At 35.8% G+C, this 21764-nt stretch overlaps 1 protein-coding gene across 2 annotated transcripts in view; it reads right to left on the bottom strand.

Annotated features, from left to right (window-relative positions):
• Positions 1 to 10054: 10054 nt before the first annotated feature.
• myh14 (myosin, heavy chain 14, non-muscle) overlaps positions 10055 to 21764 on the bottom strand; it is a 94099-nt gene continuing 82389 nt past the window's right edge. The window contains exons 41-45 of one of the 2 annotated variants that reach the window (XM_056474837.1): positions 21451 to 21659; positions 19927 to 20035; positions 17678 to 17850; positions 17153 to 17179; positions 10055 to 16031 (exon numbers count right to left, since the gene is read on the bottom strand). In XM_056474837.1, coding sequence (XP_056330812.1) covers positions 15842 to 16031; positions 17153 to 17179; positions 17678 to 17850; positions 19927 to 20035; positions 21451 to 21659 — 708 coding nt within the window. In that variant the 3' untranslated portion in view covers positions 10055 to 15841. The remainder of the gene's footprint in view (positions 16032 to 17152; positions 17180 to 17677; positions 17851 to 19926; positions 20036 to 21450; positions 21660 to 21764) is intronic. The other variant, XM_056474838.1, reaches the window with a different exon arrangement.

Raw genomic sequence — 21764 nt, 5'->3', positions numbered from 1 at the left:
GTATTTGTGCATGTTTATTAACCTTAGTTAATGGAAATAAAGTTGTTAGTTCATGTTAACTTACGGTGCATTAACTAATGTTAGCAAGCATGAATTTGGATTTTAATAATGCATTAGTAAATGTTGAACTATAATTAATAAATGCTGTACAAGTATTGTTAGTGAAATGCATTAACTGATGAAACCTTATTGTAAACCTTATTGATCATATAACTACAGCAATAGTGTAAAATTATAAAATGTTTTATATAAGAATTTCCCTTTTTTATAAAACAATTCATCCGACAAATTTATAGCAGACTTTATTCTTACATGATCCCTCAGAATGCATTGTCTTGCTGCTTTGGTGCTCAAAATGGCTTTTTATTATTAATCCTAAAAACAGATGCGTGATATTTTTGTGGAAACATAATGTTTAAACTGTTGTTAAAACAGTTTTATTCAAAGTTGCAGGGCAACATGTTTTGTGAATGTATGTGTCTACACTATAAGTGTTTGATAACTGAAATAATCGAATAACTGAATAACTGAATAACTGAAAGGTACATATTTTATTTTATTTTTGCAATTTTTTGTTTCCAAGTAAAATTCACACCTGGACTTATGTAAAATTTGCTTAACAAAATTATTGAAAAAATGTATTTATACAAAGCGTCACGGTGGTGCAGTGGGAAGCACAATCACCTCACAGCAAGAAGGTCGCTGGTTTGAGCCTTGGCTGGGTCAGTTGGCATTTCTGTGTGAAGTTCGCATGTTCTCCCCGCGTTCGTGTGGGTTTCCTCTGGGTGCTCCAGTTTTCCCCCACAGTCCAAAGACATGCGGTACAGGTGAATTGGGTAAGCTAAATTGACCATAGTGTATGTGTGTGTAAGAGTGTGTATGGATGTTTCCCAGTGATGGGTTGCAGCTGAAAGGGCATCCGCTGCATAAAGCATATGCTGGATAAGTTGGCTGGTTCGAGCCCCGGCTGAGTCAGTTGCATTTCTGTGTGGAGTTTGCATGTTCTCCCCATGTTTGCGTGGGTTACCTCCGGGTGCTCCGCTTTCCCTCACAGTCCAAAGACATGCGGTACAGGTGAATTGAATAAGCTAAATTGGCCGTATTGTATGTGAGTGCATATAGATGTTTCCCAGTGATGGGTTGCAGCTGGAAGGGCATTGGTTGCATAAAACATGTGCTGGATAAGTTGGCGGTTCATTCCGCTGTGGCGACCCCAGATTAATAAACAGACTAAGCCGAAAAGAATATGAATGAATGAATGACTCCTGAAATAAGCTATACTTTTTTTAATATATGCTTTACCTAAAACATATAAATAAATAATGCACAGTGGAGTTCTGGTTAATATCTATAAAATATAAACAGAACAGAAGGAAAGCGATTCTAAACAGAGGCCTCAATACCTGGTATACTATACACAAAATAAAAGTGGTGTCATTTTTAACCAATTTTGTAATATGTTTATTTGCTTTGTCAGCATCTGTGTGGGTTTTGTGCTAACTCTTCAGCAATTGTCTGTAAAGAGCTTTCAAATAACTTGAATCAACTGGTAGGAATTAATGTTTTTTTTCTACTTAATTTTTAATTCTGAGAGGGTTTTGTTGTAATAATTAATATTTATGCAATCACTAACATACATTTTCTCCTTATTAAAATCTATGGAATATTTATTTCCATACAGCAGTTTTGTACCATCTGGTTGTAAAAAAAAAAAAAAAATTTAAATAAAAACATGTAATGACATGGTGTAACCACAAGTTTCTGATAAATAATATCTCTACAAAGCTGCTTGGGGATTAATTATTTGTTTAGACCAGGCCTGTAGCCAGCTTCGTGAAAGGGGTGGGGTTTTTTTACTCAAAAAGTGGACCTTTTTACCTCATTAAGGCGATTTAATTATGAGATTTAAATAATACATTTTAGTGAAATTTTAAGCACTACCTGAAATAGATTGCATGGTCATCATAATCAAAAAGGGTAATTTAAAAAATCATGGATAACAATAATCGTCAAAATAGGATTGAAATTAATTTTAATATCGGTTGCTTTTGGTGCTTTACATCTTTTTATTGGTAATTTTTGATCAAGAATAAGGTCCAAGATTTAGAATAAAAGTTACTTGTAAAATATTTTTTCTATTTAAAAACAATACAGTAGCATAAGATGACGTTACTTACATCAGATTGTAGGCTATGTTTTCTTTTGTGTTTTATGGACTCATAAAAAATAATTGTGTGCACTGGCCAAAACTGATTAGCTGAAGTTGAAGTGACAGCCAGTAGGATTCTACTTGGTCTTTAAACCTTTTTGATGGGTTATTTTCACTATTTATGAATAGTCAAAATAGGACAAATGAGCATGTATAGGACAAATTCTTGACCTTTGTCATTCAGGGGTGGGTCTTTTAAACTCCCCATGGCTACAGGCCTAGACAATCTAAATAACAACTTTTTGACAAGTTTTAGCCATTGTTCGTTTGAAAAGGTGACTTGAAGTCTTTTAATTTTTATATTATGATTACAGAAACTGCATATATTGCTATGAAGAGACTACTCTAGGGGTGTCCAAACTGCGACCTGGGCCATCTGCGGCCCACAATCCGTTTTGTGGCGGCCCACGAGGCTTTTTATAAATATCAAAAGAATCTGGCCCGCTATACAAAAAGAAATGTAATTCAATAAATAACCACCGGGTGTCGCTATGACATGCCTTCAATTAGGCAGCAGTTACTGTTATGAAGTAAAACGAACCGAACAAACTGAAGGAAACATAATTGATATTCACGTTTTGGCGAGCCATGGCACAACCAAGAAAAAGGAAAATCAACAGTGAGTGCAGGAAATTTCAGTCACTTTGGGCAAAGAATATTACTTCACAGAGGTTAGCGGGAAATGTGTTTGTTTAATTTGCCACGAATCAGTTGCAGTAATGAAGGAATATAATATTAAAAGACATTATGAAACAAAACATCAGGCCAAAAAGTAAAACAATTAGCAGCTGCGCTATTAGCTCAACAACAGCAGTTTTTTTCGTGCTAATAAAGTGCAAGAAAATTCTACGCTGGCTAGTTATGAGGTAGCTCAGCTAATTGCACAGCACAGGAAACCCTTCACTGGAGGAGAATTGTTGAGTGTCTGATGAGTGTTGCAACTGTAATTTGCCCAGAAAAGATTCAAGATTTTAAAAACGTAAGTCTTTATAGAAACACAGTTGGACGACAAAATAAAATAATTCCATAATAATACACACGCACGCACGCACGCACGCACACACACACACACACACACACACACACACACATGCACACACACACGCACACACACACACACACACACACACATATATATATGATGTATGTAAAATCTGGCTTGGGACAATGCTTATTTTTTTGCATACGGCCCTCGGCCCAAAAAGTTTGGACACCCCTGGACTACTCCTGCACATTTTTTTTCACCATCATGGTAGATTTGTTGATTGCGCAAACAAAATATTCTCTCAGTGTTCATTTTTGACCTCGAAGACCACAAGTGTGTGTGGTTGTGTGTGTCTATTTCACACTCTTGGTACTTCAGAGTGTCGCACCTTCAAGTCTATGTGCTGATTTTTGAATTTTGATTGAATTCTAACATTTTCTTTCACAAATTATCAAACTGTATGGGTGTTTCCTAGTGATGAGTTGCAGCTGGAAGGTCATCCTCTGCGTAAAACATATGCTGAAAAAGTTGGCAGTTCATTCTACAATGGCGACCCCTGATTAATAAAGGGACTTAAGCTGCGGTCACACTTGACTTTTCTCCCCATAGACTTCCATTGATACGCACGCGAATGCGTCAGACCGGAAACGCGGGGTCATGCGTCAAGTTGCGCATGTTGCTGCGGTGCAAAGTTCAAGCTTGGTGAACTCTGACCTGTGAAATCCCATCACTTGACTGCGTGAGACCAATAGAGGATCAAAACAGGACCTCTCTGGGCAGAAATGTAAAACATGGAGCAATCGCTCGCTTTTTTTAATGTCTAATCATCTTGTTTAATCCCGCCCATTTTCGCAGCGCCGCACGACAGAATTTCGCACACACAAAGCCCGGTGTGACCGTAGCTTAAGCCGAAAACAAAATGAGTGAATGAACGAATGAAATTGTCAGACTTTTCTCTGATTCATAGGTGTGTGGGTATAAGTAGATTTGTGTGTGTCTCAGTGTTTTAGAATGTCACCTCTCAACTGCTGAGCACTTTTTTCAGCATCATGGTGGATTTATATTTTTTGAAACTAAATCTTTTCTGAATGTTAAATATTTTTGCATATTTCTCATTAATTATTTCTGGCGGTCATTTTTGACCGAAGACCCTTTTTTGCAACCATTTAGCATGCTTAAATCATGGCCTCATTTTTTGTATGTTCACATACCAAATGCCAATAAAATCAAATAGTTTTAGACTTGATTCTGTAATAAAAAAAATGTATCCGCCTTAAATGACCAAGAATACCCGAGAGTTACATACTAAAAAGAAATAAACATTAACATAAAATGCTCCGGTAGCTATCCCAGCAGACACACAGCATCATAAGACGTTAATATTAGGTTAGATTTAGATCATGCCGTCAGGTGAATGTCTAGCCAGGGTCTAAGGACGTTATTTTTTGACGTCCAATAACGACGTCAAATTACGTTGATATTTGGTTGATTTTAGTTTGTGTTGGAAAGTGACCAGTAGCTTTTAGTCATGCAGCAGATCTAGTCCACCAAAAAAAGCCCATACACATTTCACACTTTCAATAAATGTCATATAACTAACTGCCTGAAAAGATTACAATCAATATCTGTTTCTATCCAGGAAATTTGCTGAAATAGAGGCAGCAAACCATCAGCTGGCTTCTGCTTTATTGTCAACTGAAACCCCCCCAAGTCATTTGACACCCAGACTATCTCACATTGCAACACAAGTCACAGACCAATCGCTCACACAATCAAAAAGAGGTAAAAGGCTTTACTTTTAAGTTTTATAACTGGTTTGTTCTGGTCTGATACAAGTTTGATGACTCCTTGTTCTGTTTTCTTCAGCAACTGAAACTTACATGAATACTGACAAATCTGAAGCGCTTCCTGATCAGCGAAAGGATGCGTGTGACCTCTGGACATTGGACAGTCTAATGGAGACCCATGGGGTTGATAAATGTTTCTCACAGTGCAAGTCCTTCAATAGTAGCTTTGAGAATGCTTTGAAAAACCACACTGGAAGCTCAAAGGAGAAGGACATGGGCTTTGAAGGGCAGACAGAATCTACTGATTTAACAAGCTTTGATGACAGCGTGTCCTCCTGGTTTGAAAGTATTGAAGGAACAAGAGTGTATTCAAAACCATGTCTCTCCAAATACTCTGATATGAAGCTGCTCCCCACAGGGGTTGAAGTTCCAGAGCTGTCCCCTCCTTCTCCAGTGATTTCACTGTTGTCTTTGGACTCATGCGATTTGGAGGTTCAATTGCTCATAGATGCCGAACACGATGTTCCAACCCAAGAGGGAACCATTGTAGGGAATCTACAAATGGATATTATAGAAGAGCTCGACCTACTGGATTGTTCAAACCATCATGAAGATCTGCAGATCAACAATACTAATCCTAAATATAAAATGGCTGAGTGGTTGGCTGACGATGAAGAAGTTGTAGAGGAAACCAGCATAATACCAAATTCTCTGGATTTAGGCTATGACCTTGAGAACCCAACTGGTTCTAGCAGTGAAACCAACAACTTCATAGCCAATTTGGGCCAGGAATTTGATGCTGATAGACTATGCAACGAAGAGCAAAATGAACATGGTTTCCATCACAATCAAATGAACTACTCTATGAAATTTAATAACACCCTAGACAGCCATTTGGGTTGTGTTGAAACTTGCTTGAAGATGAATGAAAAGGATGATAGCTTCTCGATTACAGATTTGTCCATCATGGATGATATTGTTTTAAACCCTCACGTGTTCTCAACACTTGAGAATCAGCTAGGCTCTCAAATTAAAAGGATTTTTAGTGAGAACTGGGAACAACAACCTCGAAAGGGCTCGTATAAGAACTATTCAAGACCAGAAAAGGATCTGTATATTAGGATGCAAGATGATGATGATGTCAGAGATCAAAATATGGCACAAGCTGAGAATCAGACTGGATTAAGTGTCCAGTGTCCCACAGTCTGTTCCTCTGAAGGCTTTTGTTATCATAAAGGAGAGTCATGTGTTTACTCGAAATTCGAGAACTTTGAGGGCGTGGCTAGATCTTTCCCTGCTAGGTCCAATAAGATCCAGCCCACTCCAATTCTGACTCCGCCTCTAGATGATGACTGGTTGTTCAATGACATTGTGGCAGAAGAAGAAGTAAATATGAGTAAAACATTTGGAAATTAGTGATCATCATTCATGAATTTTGATATATGTATGTTTGGTTATCAAGATGATCATTTCTGTGAAATGTTCTTGTCCGTGTTGTGAAATGAATAATTACAAATAATGAAGTCATGTAAAGAGTGTATGCGTACTGTAACATATAAATTTAAGTGCCACATAAAAAAGTCAGTTATTATTGTGTTATCAAATGTACAAATGTGAATGTAGTAATTTACATTTTAAATTGGCAAATAAAAAGACAAATTGTGACAACTCGACCCAATGCAATTTCAAAGTTTCTTAGAACTATTTTAGACTTTTAATGCTGTACATACATTTTGCTATAATCAAGCAAGCTTCTAGAACTATAAAATGCAAAATATCCATTACATTGGATTTGAAGTGTTTTTTTTTAGTTTATTACTTCAGAAATATTGAATAATGTTTATTATTCAGAAATAAAGGAACGAGAGCTGTCACTAGGCTGGTATCTTTTCAAAAGGTATACATTCGTAACTAAAGGGTTCTTATTAAGGTGCTGTTTGTAAGGTACTGTTCTGATGCATAAAAATAGCATAATATGTTTGCAGATATTTAAGAAACATGCTAAGTGAACATTCTTGTTTATCTAAAAAATAATGCTGAAGTCCCCTGGGTCCCACGGGTTGTCTTGGTGGAAAACCAGGGGCCTCATGTACAAAGACTTGTGTTGAATTCATACTAAAACATTGTGTACGGACAAAGCTGTAAATGTGCATACGCAGTAAAAATTCTGATATATGTAACACTGCGAATGCAGAATCCCCCTCATATTCTCTTTGTACATCTGAATCAATGTGAAACTGAGCGCACAAGCACGAGCGCAAAACCCCTCCCTGCCTCCTCCCCCTTATAAATATGGTAATGATTCTACTTTGGCAAAACCAAACGAAAAAGCAATTGCAAAAGCAAGCAAAAAGAGAAACGTCACAGAATGTGAACAGGAGGTGCTCCTATCGGAGGTAGATCGGAGAAAAACTGTTATTTGCAAATCCTCCGGATTTAATAACAAAAGAAAAAAAAATAGAGTGGGAGAGTTTAGCTGACGCGGTTAACGCAGTGGGGTCTGAACATCACACTGTGAAGGAATTAAAAAAGAAATGGTCCGATGTAAAGGTGCAGGTTAAGAGGAGAACAGTGGCGGACCGTCAAAGTGTGGACCGAACAGGCGGCGGGATCCTGAACTAACACCCTTTGAGGTGAGAGTTGCCTCAATTGTGGGCAACACTTTACTGTCTGGAGTAGTATCCGCGTCTGTTGGAGACACAGATGTATTAGAGGAACACTTTGTTAGGGCGGTATAGCAGCACCCCTCTGCTCTTATCAAGGCAGCGCCACCGGCATTTCAACTGCCCAATCGCCCGCTCTACAACTGACTGAGTGCCTGCCACCTTGGAACCTCATCCCAACCATGCTGTTTGTGAGGATAAATGAATCATGGGTTGACCAAGGCCACCTTGCCACAATATTTGTTAAGAACATTTAAGCATCACATATTATTTGCACATTTATTAAATGGAAATGTTTCCGATTCACGTATGCAAATTCGTCTTCAGATGGCGCCTTTATAGCAATGTGCATGCAGTCGATCACTCCGATTACATTGGGAAAACCGGCGTTCACTGCAAATTGCGCTTTAATGTTTGGCTGGTCAACTGCATGGTATGGAAACCTTATATTCCTGCTAGACATGCGGATGATCCCGTCCCATACAGCTGCCACTACACAGCTCAAAGATACTTTGTAGTTTGCAATTTACCATAATTGCCTCTAGGAGTCGCCAATGGAAATAAAACAAACACACACAAGAAATACACGTCTGGCGTGGACCAACGCACATTCTCATGTTAATTTCATCGTTAGTAAATCCAAACGTAAGCGTAAAATCTGGTGTACGCAAAGTTTTTGTGCGTACGCAGCATTAATACATGAGGCCCCAACTATTTCAATCATTTATTAATTCAAAATGGCTCTGAAAGCATGCGTCCGTGACCGAAATGCGACGTCTGGTGGACAGTGGCAGACTCAGAATGAGACACAGATTCATAGTTCCTAATTAATAGTATTAAGTAGTAACTATAATTAATAGTTATTAATTTGCAAATAATTTAACTATTATGAAGGTAACCATCGGGTGAGCAGGTTACATTGTAACTGTGTCCTAACAACACGAGATTTGCAGTGATAATCAATTGGGCTATTTGAAGGGCTTGACTTTTTTGATTACCAGCCACTGTGGCTAGTAGTTTCCCAATGTTACTGGCCACTTACCATTTTTACCAGGGCTTAACTTTTTTGATTACCAGCCACTGTGGCTAGTAGTTTTCCAATGTCACTGGCCACTTACCATTTTTACTGGCCACAATTTTGTTGTTGGGAAAATATATATTTTATATGCATAATTTGACTTTAGCATGTTAAAATTACTTGTAATTTTACTTTATTTAAATGTTGTGTTATGTCCACATAGCTCCTCGTTCATTTAACTTTCTGTGTGTTGTGTATGACCTTGCTTAATGAGGATGAGCAAAGTTAGTTTTAATAAATAAATAAATAAATTAGTTTGCATTTCAAGTGACTTTTTAGGGCTCAACACTTGTGCTGCTTCTCTATTCTAAGATCACATATGCACGCATATTAACAAACAGTCTTAAACTAAAATTTGATTCTTTAGTGACAAGCCAGCACTGGCAATTTTGAAATTTTTTTTCAATCAGCCAAAGTGGCTGGTGGGAGTGTCTGTCTTACCTGCCACAGCTGAAATCTACCTGCATTTGGCAGGTAGCTGGGTGTTAATGTCACACCCTGGCTGTTTGCACCAGACAAAACATGACAGAAATTTAAATACAGCCATTCAGAAGCACAGAATATGCACTCACTCATGAAGTCGTAACGTTTATAATCTAATTAAAACATATCAAACCTCTTTATCATTATTAAATTACATGCTAGATCACTGTGTTGGTTTTAAGTCTTTTTCAAACGTTTTTTTTTATTTTCAAGATCTGCTGCTGCTTTCAGTCGTATGGCAATAAATGTCATGTAACTCCCATTATTAGAATTTAACACTAAATAAAGCACATGATATTTACCTGAGGTGATCACGGTTTATCCTGTTGTTCAGCTGCAAGAAATAAGCTGTTTCTAATATATCAATTCGAAGTGTTGGTTATAACAAAAACTCCTTATAATATAATAAAAATATTTTGCTATCGCATGCCGTTAATTTAGAACACGACTTTAGAACTGACTCGATCGTCAGACTCACTCCTCAGTCTGGCAACCTGCCTGTGTTTTGATTCAGAAATGTAATAGCTAATTCCACCACTGGGTGTCAAACTTACATACTACACCTTTAACATCACAAGGGTACATATTAGTACCTAAAAGGTACAAAAGTGTACCTCTTGAAAGTTTTAGGTACTAATATATACCTTTAAGGTAACAGTAAGAACAAATATATACCTTTTGAAAAGTGACAGCTCTTATACCTCGTGTACTGCAAAACAGATTTAAACACATTTCAAACTCAGCTCATATATCTATTTTATGCCGATTTTTGGTAAATAAGCTGATCATTTTTATGTGGACAATGGTTAATTAGTGATGGTGTGTTAGTGTAAAAATAAACCACACTGATTTTAAAACCAATGATATATTAAAAGTCACCCCAGTCTCATTTTGTCATTATAGCAAAATAAAGCAAAAGATTAAACAAACAACATGGTTAAAAATTCAAGTTCCACAAATGCAAAAAAAGCACACAATCCTGTTCAGAAACACTTCAGATACGTATCTCCCCATGAGCTTTCAGTCCTCTTCCATACTGTGCATTCATTTCACACTGATTTAAAACTGTGTTATACAACACAGATTTACTACCATTAAAGTCCCATTTGTTAAACTACACTTTTTGGATTGTTTTAAAATGCAAATCCACTTCTAATTGATTTTTTTTTTTTTTTGAGTTTGAACAGCTCTCCAAATCTGTTAATTGTACAAATTATTGTGTACATTTATCAGTGCCAAAATTCTGAGTTGCTTGAAAGACTTTAGAAAGAATTTATAAATTATAGGCAAATATCAGGAATATGATCGAACATGGACAAATGAGTAGAATAACAAAATCTGCTGTGCAAGGCTTGAGTCTTTTGGCTTTGTGTGTGTGATTCTATCCTTTAGTCTTTAACAGCATGGTTTCCTCGCTTTCAGTCAGCAACTACATACAATTCCATATTGATTCTAAAGATCAGAAATTAAAACACACTTACTTCTTTAACTATAGGGGGAAATAACACAGTATCAAAAATGTGATCTACACAATCTATTACACACATTTTACGTACAATGGAATCGGACATGAAAACCCTGCTTCCCGATTTATAGGTACTGTGTAGTAATAACAGCATTCAGTTTCACAGGCAGAACAGATCTTAAACATGTTCTAATACTTAATGGTGACAAACGATTATTATTCACAGTTCAACACTGTTAGATGAAAACAAGTGTGTGTAAGCCTGACGCAACGTATCAAAATGTGCCTCACCACACAATATCTGTAAATTAAAAAAATAATGCTAGTTACACACACGCCAGTCATTTGACATGGTGAAGTAACTTTCAAAAGTCCTCTAAAATCATCCCATCAACTGTCTGTATGCAAAAAAAAGCATCTTTGAGAAGGATGTCTGAGCCAGATTGCTGTTCAGGGAGACCTAATATTGCAATTTATTTATCATATTCCACACCTCGTTCTTATTTGACTGATTTTTTCAATGGCGTCCATTTTGTATATTCGGCAGACACTACAGGCACTGTTGACATGCATACAGCTAGAATAATGTCCCTTTAAGTCATCCATATGCCCTAGATCGTGTTTCAACATAAAAGCTTGGATCCATAAATATTTACCACATTCAAAAATGAACAAACAAACAAAAATACAGTATGTTTCTTTGATACAAAAAAAAATACATTGATAAAACGAGATAATTAAAAAGTAACTAGCAGCCTTCAACCCCTCGGGAACCAAAAACAGACAAAATATCATATGTTCACATCTTTGAAATACGCCATAAAACTGATTTCAGACTTGTCTGTCATTAAAAACGCTCTCAATTACACTTACAGATGTGTTATTTGTGAAAAATGTGTTCTTTTATCTGAGCCTCATTGTAGCTTAAATGGTGAAATGATGATGTCCAGTGTTGCTGATAACACGTAAAGCCATCTTTACCCTCAAAATCTTTCAATTTGCCTTGTTTTTACTAACATTTCAAACTATACAAATAACCATGACATGTCTATGTGCAGACAAAAACAATATAAAACGAAATAAATAAAGACTGCACACTGGAATTGTCTTACTTGATAAAAATTACAAGTCAGTAGTCTGAAACTGGAGCTGTCGTGTTAAGACGTAAATTAAGAAATCCTAACTATCTACTGTATATCACTACCACCCAAAGCATCCCTTTAAAGCCAACTATCTATCTACGCACAGTATCTAAAAGGGTATGCGATCAGCAGCACAAAAACCCCGAACTTAATAGGGAGTTGAACTGAATACTAAAGTTTGAATGAGATCGAAGCAGGTATATATCAAATATCTAAGAATTGTTACAGCTAAATCTACATGGAGGTGAAATCTGTCAGCTTTGGCTGATTTTTTTTATCATTTATTTTGTGTATCCCCATTCTTTTCTTATGGTCAAGTTATGGCTAAGATGTAAATGGACAGCTCAAATTTGTAGCATATATTCATTTAATACAAAAGCTATTTTCTCTTTCTCACTTTTCATTTGATACAATCATAGATTTGTGCGTGTAGCTCGTCATATGGAAGCCCCCTTTTTACCTCGGAGTAAAAAAATAAAAAAGTAACAGTGAGATAAACGTTTAAAAGTCGCACTGTGAGATAAAAAGCTGAGATGTTAAGTCATACTGCACGATATAGATGTTGTTTTGACATATAAGGTCACATTTTGAATTATAAAGTCACATAAACAGTCACAATATTGAGAAAGCTGCAATTGTGAAATAGTTGCACTGTCAAATATTAGCTGAAACAAACCTGCAGTTGCTAGATGTACACTCACTGGCCACTTTATTAGGTACACCTGTCCAACTGCTCGTTAACGCAAATTTCTAATCAGCCAATCACATGGCAGCAACTAAATGCATTTAGGAATGGTCAAGACGATCTTTTGCTGTTCAAACCGAGCATTAGAATAGGGAAGAAAGATTATTTAAGTGACTTTGAACGTGGCATGGTTTTTGGTGCCAGATGGGCTGGTCTGAGTATTTCAGAAACTGCTGATCTATTGGGATTTTCACGCACAACCATGAAAAAGAGAAAAAAGAGACAATATCCAGTGAGCGGCAGTTCTGTGGGCGCTAATGCCTTGTTGATGCCAGAGGTCAGAGGAGAATGGCAAGACTGGTTCGAGCTAATACAAAAGCAACAGTAAATCAAATAACCACTCGTTACAACCCAGGTATTTTCTTGGCACACTTTGGGCCCATTAGTACCAATTGAGCATCGTATCAACAGCACAGTCTACCTGAGTATTGTTAATGACCACCTCCACCCCTTTATGAGCAAAGTGTACCCATCTTCTGATAGCTACTTCAGAACGCGCCATGTAATAAAGCGCAAATCATCTGGTTTCTTGAACATGACAATGAGTTCACTGTATTCAAATGGCCTCCGCAGTCATCATATCTCAATCCAATAGAGCACCTTTAGGATGTGGTGGAACGGGAGATTCACATCATGGATGTGCAGCCGACAAATCTGCAGCAACTCCGTGATGCTATCATGTCAATATGGACCAAAATCTTTGAGGAAGGCAAAAGAGGGTCCAACCCGGTACTAGTAAGGTATACCTAATAAAGTGACCGGTGAGTGTATAGTCTCAATACTGAGAACGTTATAATTGAGAGATATTATTCACACTGTCATGTATAAAATTACAAATCCAAGGAACAAACTTTGGTGCTATTTACACTAGTGCGTTTTCATTTTAAATATGTTTTGTTAGTTATGCCTGTCATCCACACTACTCTTGACGTCTTCGACCTGCGAAAATGGAGCATTTTGAAAGCACTAAAGACCCCATTTTAATTTGAAAACACTTACAATCACAATCATCAGCACTTTTAATAGTTTATTTTACAAACTTGTATAATGATGTTGTTCTATTGGAATTTTCATTCCAAAATTGACACTGCGCCATCTAGTGGCTGTTTCCCAAATCGCACTAGAGTGTCACCTCTTGGTGATTCTATGCGCTTTGCTGAAACTTTTGATTTTGTTATCAAAACGTTCAGAACATCAGGCAATGTCTGCAGAAGTCGTTTTTGGTGGAAACAAGCAGACATTATCACTGTTGGCATTGGATCAGTCCTGCTTGTTGCCAAGGTAGGTAATACACAGACATACACACACGAATGAACGTTATGAAAATTAAAGTTTGTTGTACAGTTGTCAGTTCACTTCCGTAATTTGGTACAATTGCATTCACATCAGAAGTGAACCATACCAGAGTTCGCACGAACTAACAGGCGGACTCAGGTATGGTTCACAGGTGCAGACCCGAATTCAGAAAACAATGTTCACACTAGCTAAACGTACCATACTCTGATGTCAAACGAACCAGGGTGCTGACTAAAAGTGCTAGTGTGAAAGCACTCTAAGTTGCCGCAAAAAAATCTCAAGATTTGTTTTGTTTCAGCTCATTTAAAATACGTAGTTTGAACAAGCAGCAATATATACATATATTTTTGGGTGTAGAGTTTCATGTGTTTTAGGCTGTATAGCATGGATAGAGATTAAAATTGCAGTCTGGATTCTAAAATGCCATTTTAAAAACAAAAATGCACTAGTGTAAATGCCACCTTATATTTGTTAGATGTAAAATTACAATATTGAAAAAAAGATGGCAATGAGTATAAAGTTACACTGCAAGTTGGAGCTACTACTGCAAGAGATGCAAAGATGTAAAATCACAATATTGAGAGTGTCACAATTGTGAGATATAAAGTCACTCTGAGTCGCAAATAGCGAGAACAAACCCTTAAATTGGAACGTTTCAAGTTACTACACTTAGAAAGATGTAATTGTGAGATATAAAGTCACACTGTAAGTTATAAAGTCACAATTGTGAGAAACAAACATCCAATTGCAAGAGTTAAAATCACCATTTAGAGAAAGAGTAATTCCGATATAAAAACTCACACAGTGAGATATAAAGTCACAGTTGCAAGAAACAAACTTGCAGTTGTGACATGAGGTTGCAATACTGAGAAAGTCACAATTGTGAGATATAAAGTCACACTGCGAGTTCTAAAGTCACATTTAAGACAAATAAGTCTATATCTGCGAGATGTAAATATTACAATTTTGAAAAGGAAAGTTGCAAAAAAAAAAGTCACACCATCAGTAATAAAGTCATAATTGCAAGAAGCAAACTTGCATTTTCAAGTAATAAAATTCACAATTTTGGGACTGTCGCAATTGTAAAGTTGCAATTAGCAGGATTAAAATTCCAAGGTGTAAAGTTACAATACTGCAAAAGTTGTAATGGTGAGACTTAAAGTCACAAGTGAAATAAACCTGTGACATACAGAGTAACGATACTGAGAATGTTGCAACTAAGATATAAAGTTTGTTTCTCTCAACTGAATGTTGTAAAATCACAACACTGATGAAAGAATAATGCAATTTTGTGATATAAATCCCCAAATACTTTTGTTATTCTATTACTCTAGGGGAAAAATGGGCTTCCATAATCATCATCTCTGCCAAATCACGTTTAGCAAAAAGCATTATTTTCTATGTGTTAAGTAACGCTACCACCTCTAAAATGTTAAAACACTGATATTTTAAAATACCTAAGAGAAATTCTTATTCAGTTCTCACTGTCTTTAAGCATGATATTGTTTCAGAAGTGAGAGAGAGAAAGTTTCTCAGTGCTTTGAGGATTTGATGGCTTGTGCGAGCACAGATGACACATTCTAGCCTGATTGTGGATCATCTGTGTAAACCCCGATGGCTTTTGATTGCCACCCACATGCAAATTTCACCTAAACACATGGCTTTAAACTGATTGAAATCAAGCTTGAGGTGGCCATCACAATTCTGCCACAACGAGCCTGATATACTGCATCGATATACAGTACTTCATTTCCCAAGGAATGCTAGGAAATGTGATTTTCACTTCTGCAGTCCTTTCACTGTTTGCTTGGTTTCTATAGTACAATAATCTTTCTCCATCTTGCATGCTAATTTGTCAGTTCATTTAAAATCGATAAATCATATCAACTAGTTTTCAAGTTATGTGTAACTGCACGGATGTTCTGTTATGGGTACGATTGCAAAAGCTATGCGAGTTAAACCAGTAAAATTGTCCATCTTGCCCATTCTTATTCAGCATCTGTAAGGCTGTAGGGGGGAGGGGGGCCCAGGGCGTTGTCTGAGGGTGTGGGGGTACCCGGTGGGCCGCTGGATGGCGTGGGAGAAGCACCTGGATCTTCAGAATCAGAGTTCTCCTGAGAAAGGTCATCCACCAGAGCTCTGCGGCCAGCACGCATGGACAGAGGGAGCGGAGCTCGCCTGAGGCAGACACACACACAAACACAGAAAATATTGACATGTGATTCATATACATAATTTAATATACATACACAATGTCCCCAAAGCATATTTGGACAAGGAAGCTGCTTGTTTGCGCAGTTTAGTGTAGCAGTTACTTAGTATGGAAGCACTGTACCACATAATGAAAAAGCTTATCTGGTTATTTAAGGATATTAACTCATTATATCAATATACTAACTTGTTATTTTAATATATTAACTTGTTATTTCTAATAATGACTCATTATTCATGATATTAAGTTGTTCTTTTGACATTAACTTATTAACTTAAAGTTATTCAATTTAAACTAAAGAATGCATTGTAGTAATGTTGACCAACTGTTCGATCAATAACTGAATCCCAGTCTAGTGGGTTTTATTGATATTATATTGAAATGAAAACAAACCTTATGTTGAAGAATAATGAGTTATGTGGAAATAACTTAAGATCTTGAATGATCAGGGAGTTATTATGTCAAAATAACAAGTTATAGTCTTATAGTAGTCTATAGTCTCTACCAAGCTTTCTTTTTTCATTATGTGGTTCATGGCTACAAAACAAAACAAAACAAAACAAAACAAAAAACAAAACAAAACAAAACAAAACAAAACAAAACAAAACAAAACAAAACAAAACAAAACAAAACAAAACAAAACAAAACAAAACAAAACACAAAACAAACAAAACAAAAAACAAAACAAAACAAAACCAAAATTAGATTTTTATTTTTTTCCTAAAACTAGGACATGAATGCATTTTGAACTGTGACCTTAGTGTCCAAATTGTTTTGGGGGTCACTGTTTATGACCTTAAGAGAGAAAGAGGGAAAAAGATTGAAGGTTCTATAATTGGTAAAATAAAGAATCTGTGATTTAACCCCATCTATAAACAGGAAGTGTCGCAGAACCCAAGGTAGATTGCTGTACACCATCCTATGATTCTGAATTCAATTAGTTACAAAAGACCAAAAAACTCTAATCTTAGCAGGAAACCTTGAAACAACAACAGAATCAAGAGGAGACAGGGAAATGCCCATAGAGGAAAACAAACATAGGCTGACACTTTATCTATGTACAGTATGTTCACACATGAAAACCTACTGTTCTGACTTCTGGCGTTCTGTGATGCTGTGTGGGTGTAGGAGACAAACGCACAAATATAGATGGACACACAATCAGACAGATTAGATGAGTAAATGAGTGAATGAAACATGCAGTATAACATGAAGTACATTGATAGCAAATTAATTTAAAAACAACAAAAAAACGTTTCACACTAAAAATCCAATAAATCAAATTTCAGTGACCAGCAATTTTGGATTTAGTGATAATCTAGTTTTGGTCGATAAGATTTACAGTAGACTCTTAAAAACTAAGTATATGTTTGTTGTTATGACCGTTATAGGAGTCTGAAAAAATTTAACTACATATATATTATATATAAGTAATATACATTAGTCATATATATTAGTAATATAGAATTTGGTTATATTAAACACTATATACAGTATATTCATTTGCAGGAAATGATGGGCCTGATCCAAGCAAAAAAAATCTTGCTTGTTGTTGGTTTTTTCTCTATACGCAAAATGGCAAACACATTGTCATAACCTTCATCATCCTTACCTGAGTTGGGAGCGGAGAGTGTTGAGCTCGCGGTTCATGCTCTGCATGCTGTCGCTCATTTCCTCCAGCTCTCGCTGTAGTTTCCTGCGCTGGGCATTGGAGCGAGAGTTCTCTTCCTCCACCTCCTCTAGCTGCCTCTTCAGTTGACGGAGACGCCCCATGGACTTATCCAACTACAAAGATAGAGAGATTTTATAATGTAGAAATTCAAGTGTAACCCACTAACCACAGCGGTACAGCCCGAACGTAAGTCATATAAACGAAAGCAGACTATAAAAGATTAGCTACATACCATACATTATGTAATCCAGACTCTTTTGTAGCATGCAGGGTTATATATTGTGAAAGGAAAATGCAATAAATAAATAAATAATTTGAATGAGATTTTGGGATGAGTCCATTTTTTTAAAAGTTATAATTTGATCATTTGAATTGATTGTTTTAATGTGATTTAACTCAAGCTAGATGATTTGGTTAGATTTATCCAAACAAACCTAATAATAAGTTTAATAAAATGCAAAAATAGCTTTTGAAAGATTTGCGCAAACAGCAAAACAACTAGTTTCATGTATTAAATTCTGTAAAACTGTAAATTGTAAAAGCTGTCAATTATTAGTCTAATTATCATTTCCTAATGCTTTTTAGTTCTGGAAAAAAATACTATATTATATTATATTATATTATATTATATTATATTATGTTATATTATATTATATTATATTATATTATATTATGTTATATTATATTATATTATATTATATTATATTATATTATATTATATTATATTATATTATGTTATATTATATTATATTATATTATATTATGTTATATTATATTATATTATATTATATTATATTATATTATATTATATTATATTATATTATATTATATTATATTATATTATATTATATTATATTATATTATCAGGATTCTGTCACTTCGGTCTTGTCAATTCTTCCTTTGGTGGAGACATTAGTCCTGTCCTCTGTGATCTGCTTGAGTTTTCTCGGGTTGAGCATTCTTATTCTTGTCTGTCTCCGTCTTGGCCACACTCGGGCGTGCTTGGGATACGTGCTCAGGATGCGTGCTCTCGTCCTGGTGTTTGTGTTTGTTCTGGTGTTTGTGTTTGTTCTTATCAGCACAGTGCTCAAACAACACAGCTTGAAGATCAACATCGTAACATGTAACTTTACCGAATTATCGACTAAACAATTCTCTCGATACCAGCTGCTTACATTCCTGAGACGGTAAACATGGCTGCAAAAATGCCTCTGGATTGGATTGATTTAGAATCTCCCTGCTGCACAAACTGCCACAGACTTTTACAAAAGTTCGCAGTTCTTGAAACAAAGTTACTTGCGATCCAACCAGAACTGCTGGATCACACAGGACCGCTTCACCGTGGACCCCCACATCATACAGTCGGTGAGTCCTGTAAATCTGTTCCAGCTACTGTTTTGAGCAAAGAAAAACAGCATGATAACTGATGGCATAATCAAGGTGTGAGACCAAAAGATACTCGGGGGTCAGATCACGAAGATCATACGCTGCTGCATTAGCATCCTCTACCCCAAATACAGCTTGAACTCAAGTACAGCTTCAGAACAGATATGAAGTTTTGAGTAATATAGGTGAAGAACCCCCAAATGCAGTCAGACAGAGATCGCATGACTCAGCAGCTAAATCTTAATGTTTTGCTGTTTATTTTATTTTATTATGAATAAAAACCCATCATTTTCCCCACCTACAACCATGACATTATATTATATTATATTATATTATATTATATTATATTATATTATATTATATTATATTATATTATATTATATTATATTATATTAATTATTATATTAATTATTATATTATATTATATTATATTATATTATATTATATTATATTATATTATATTATATTATATTATATTATATTATATTATATTATATTATATTATATTATATTATTAATTGGTTATAAAAATCTAAATCGACAAAACAAGAACGTTAGTTTACATGTTACTAATTAAACTGGTTTTGTTCTGTTTAATATGTTGTTATGGGAAAATGGGAACCAAAACTATTGGTGGGCACCAAGATTCTAAAAAATGTCCTTCATTGTGTTCCACAGAAATAAAGAAATAGGTAGTAACAACATGGGGATGAGTAAATGAAAACAGCTGATGATGGCCTCCTTTTTGAGCCATTTTTCAAGTCAGGCTGTGAAGGTTTGGTGATGAAGTTTTTACGAAGTACCTGCTCTCTATATTGATCTGCATGCCTTCTTTCATCCTCCACTTGCATCACAACTTCTTTCAGTTTCTTCTCTGTTTTCCTCACCAGCTTATTGGCCATGGCTCGCTCTCTAAAGAAAGGAACACAAAATACACAACAGTCACAATGTGCTTTCAAGTGCTTAAGGATTGTAGATGCTTAAAAGATTAATTCACTTCAAAATTCAGTCATCATTTTCTTGCTTTTTCAGCGGTATGCACTTGACCATACAGTACAATGAAAATGTAATGGTAACAATGGCTGTCAAGATTTATTTTCAGTGAATATTTTCAGTTTATTCATGATAAACTTTTATTTTTCTTTGAACGATTACTTGTCTTTTTAGAGGGTTGCATTTGTTGTGAAAAAGGAATATATTTTTTGTCTTTTTTACTTTTCATTAAACAATTGTATTTGTATTGCTTAAAGGTGATATATTAACTAAACTTCATCTCTAGAGTGTGATATGCCTTGCATACTATTGAAGCAGTTTTGATGAAGCTGATAGAAATGCAAAGGCCTGATTGTCTAAAATTATCTTGAGCTCTGCAGATAAACTTCCTGTTAGCAGAGATGAGTTGAAACTGAACACAGAATATGTGCAGTTTAGAAAGTCTTAAGCTTTTAATGTTGTGCAGAGAATTTGTAGAAAAAGAGGATGTATGTATGGGTGCGGCCAATGGAGGACTGGGGAATGATTGACAAGTGACGAATTCCACTAAACTCCACCTGTTAATATAAGCTGTGTACAAAAGCTCAAATCAGGAAATGAAAGTTGTTGTGCACCTCTTGCATTGCATTGAGGATAACAGAATTCTGTGAATCTAATTATTCATTTGTATCCAATAATTTACTAATATTTTTGACATTGAAGAAAACCCTCTCCTGACCTTTTTTACTGAACACGCATGGAATTGACTAGATATTCCAACACAAAAAATAAAAGCACTTTTGACAATCTGCTATTTTTTGTGAGTGTGTCCCCATAATTACAGCTATACCAGTAAATTTTGACACTTTTTTGGTCCCCATGAGGAAAATGGGTCATAAATAACCCAGAATAAAGCATTTTAAATTGTAATAATGCTGATTGTTTTCTCTGAGCGTTGGGATTGGGGGTAGAGTTATGTTTAGGGCATAGTCCCCATAAAGATATATATACAAGCATGCATGTGTGTCTATGAGTGGTTCACCAGACAATTAAAATTCAGTAATAATATGGATTACTGACTCTATCATAATAGGAATTGACAGAATGGCACTTTACAACACTGACAGTTATTGATATGAAAAAACCTGAATAATGACAACATAATTTATTATTACAAATATTGACAGGCTTTAAACAAAAAATTAATGAAGTAAATTGAGCTTACAAATTACACTATTATCTTTGTAGAACTAATCTACATGTACAAATAAGTGTGGTATATAATTAAAGTGATATTGACTTGCAAATTAGAAAAAAAAGGGTTTGTTCATTTGACCAGCGCATTTGTTTCTTACTGTCTTTCTTGCTCCACTTGTTCCTCCATCGATTCGATCTTAGCCTCCAGGGCAGCGACGCTGAGGCGATGTTTCCCCTTCACAGCTCCCTCCATCTCACTGAGACGAGTCTTTAACTCTTTATTCTGCCTCTCCAGAGTCTCTCGCGCACCTTCACTCTTCTGCGCTAGTGTCCTTTCTCCAGATAACTGGACTGTAAGTGTTTCAATCTAACAGAACAAAACAGATGTAGAGGGCTTCATCTTTGTGTTTGTATGTGATAGTTATTATGATGGTTAAGGTTTAGTTAAAGACAGGTAACGTGTGTCTGCTTC

This window comes from Danio aesculapii, chromosome 16, assembly GCF_903798145.1.
Source record: "Danio aesculapii chromosome 16, fDanAes4.1, whole genome shotgun sequence".
NCBI classification, from domain to species: domain Eukaryota; kingdom Metazoa; phylum Chordata; class Actinopteri; order Cypriniformes; family Danionidae; genus Danio; species Danio aesculapii.
Note: the sequence above shows the minus strand (reverse complement) of the source record. Positions and strands in the feature narration are given on the sequence as shown.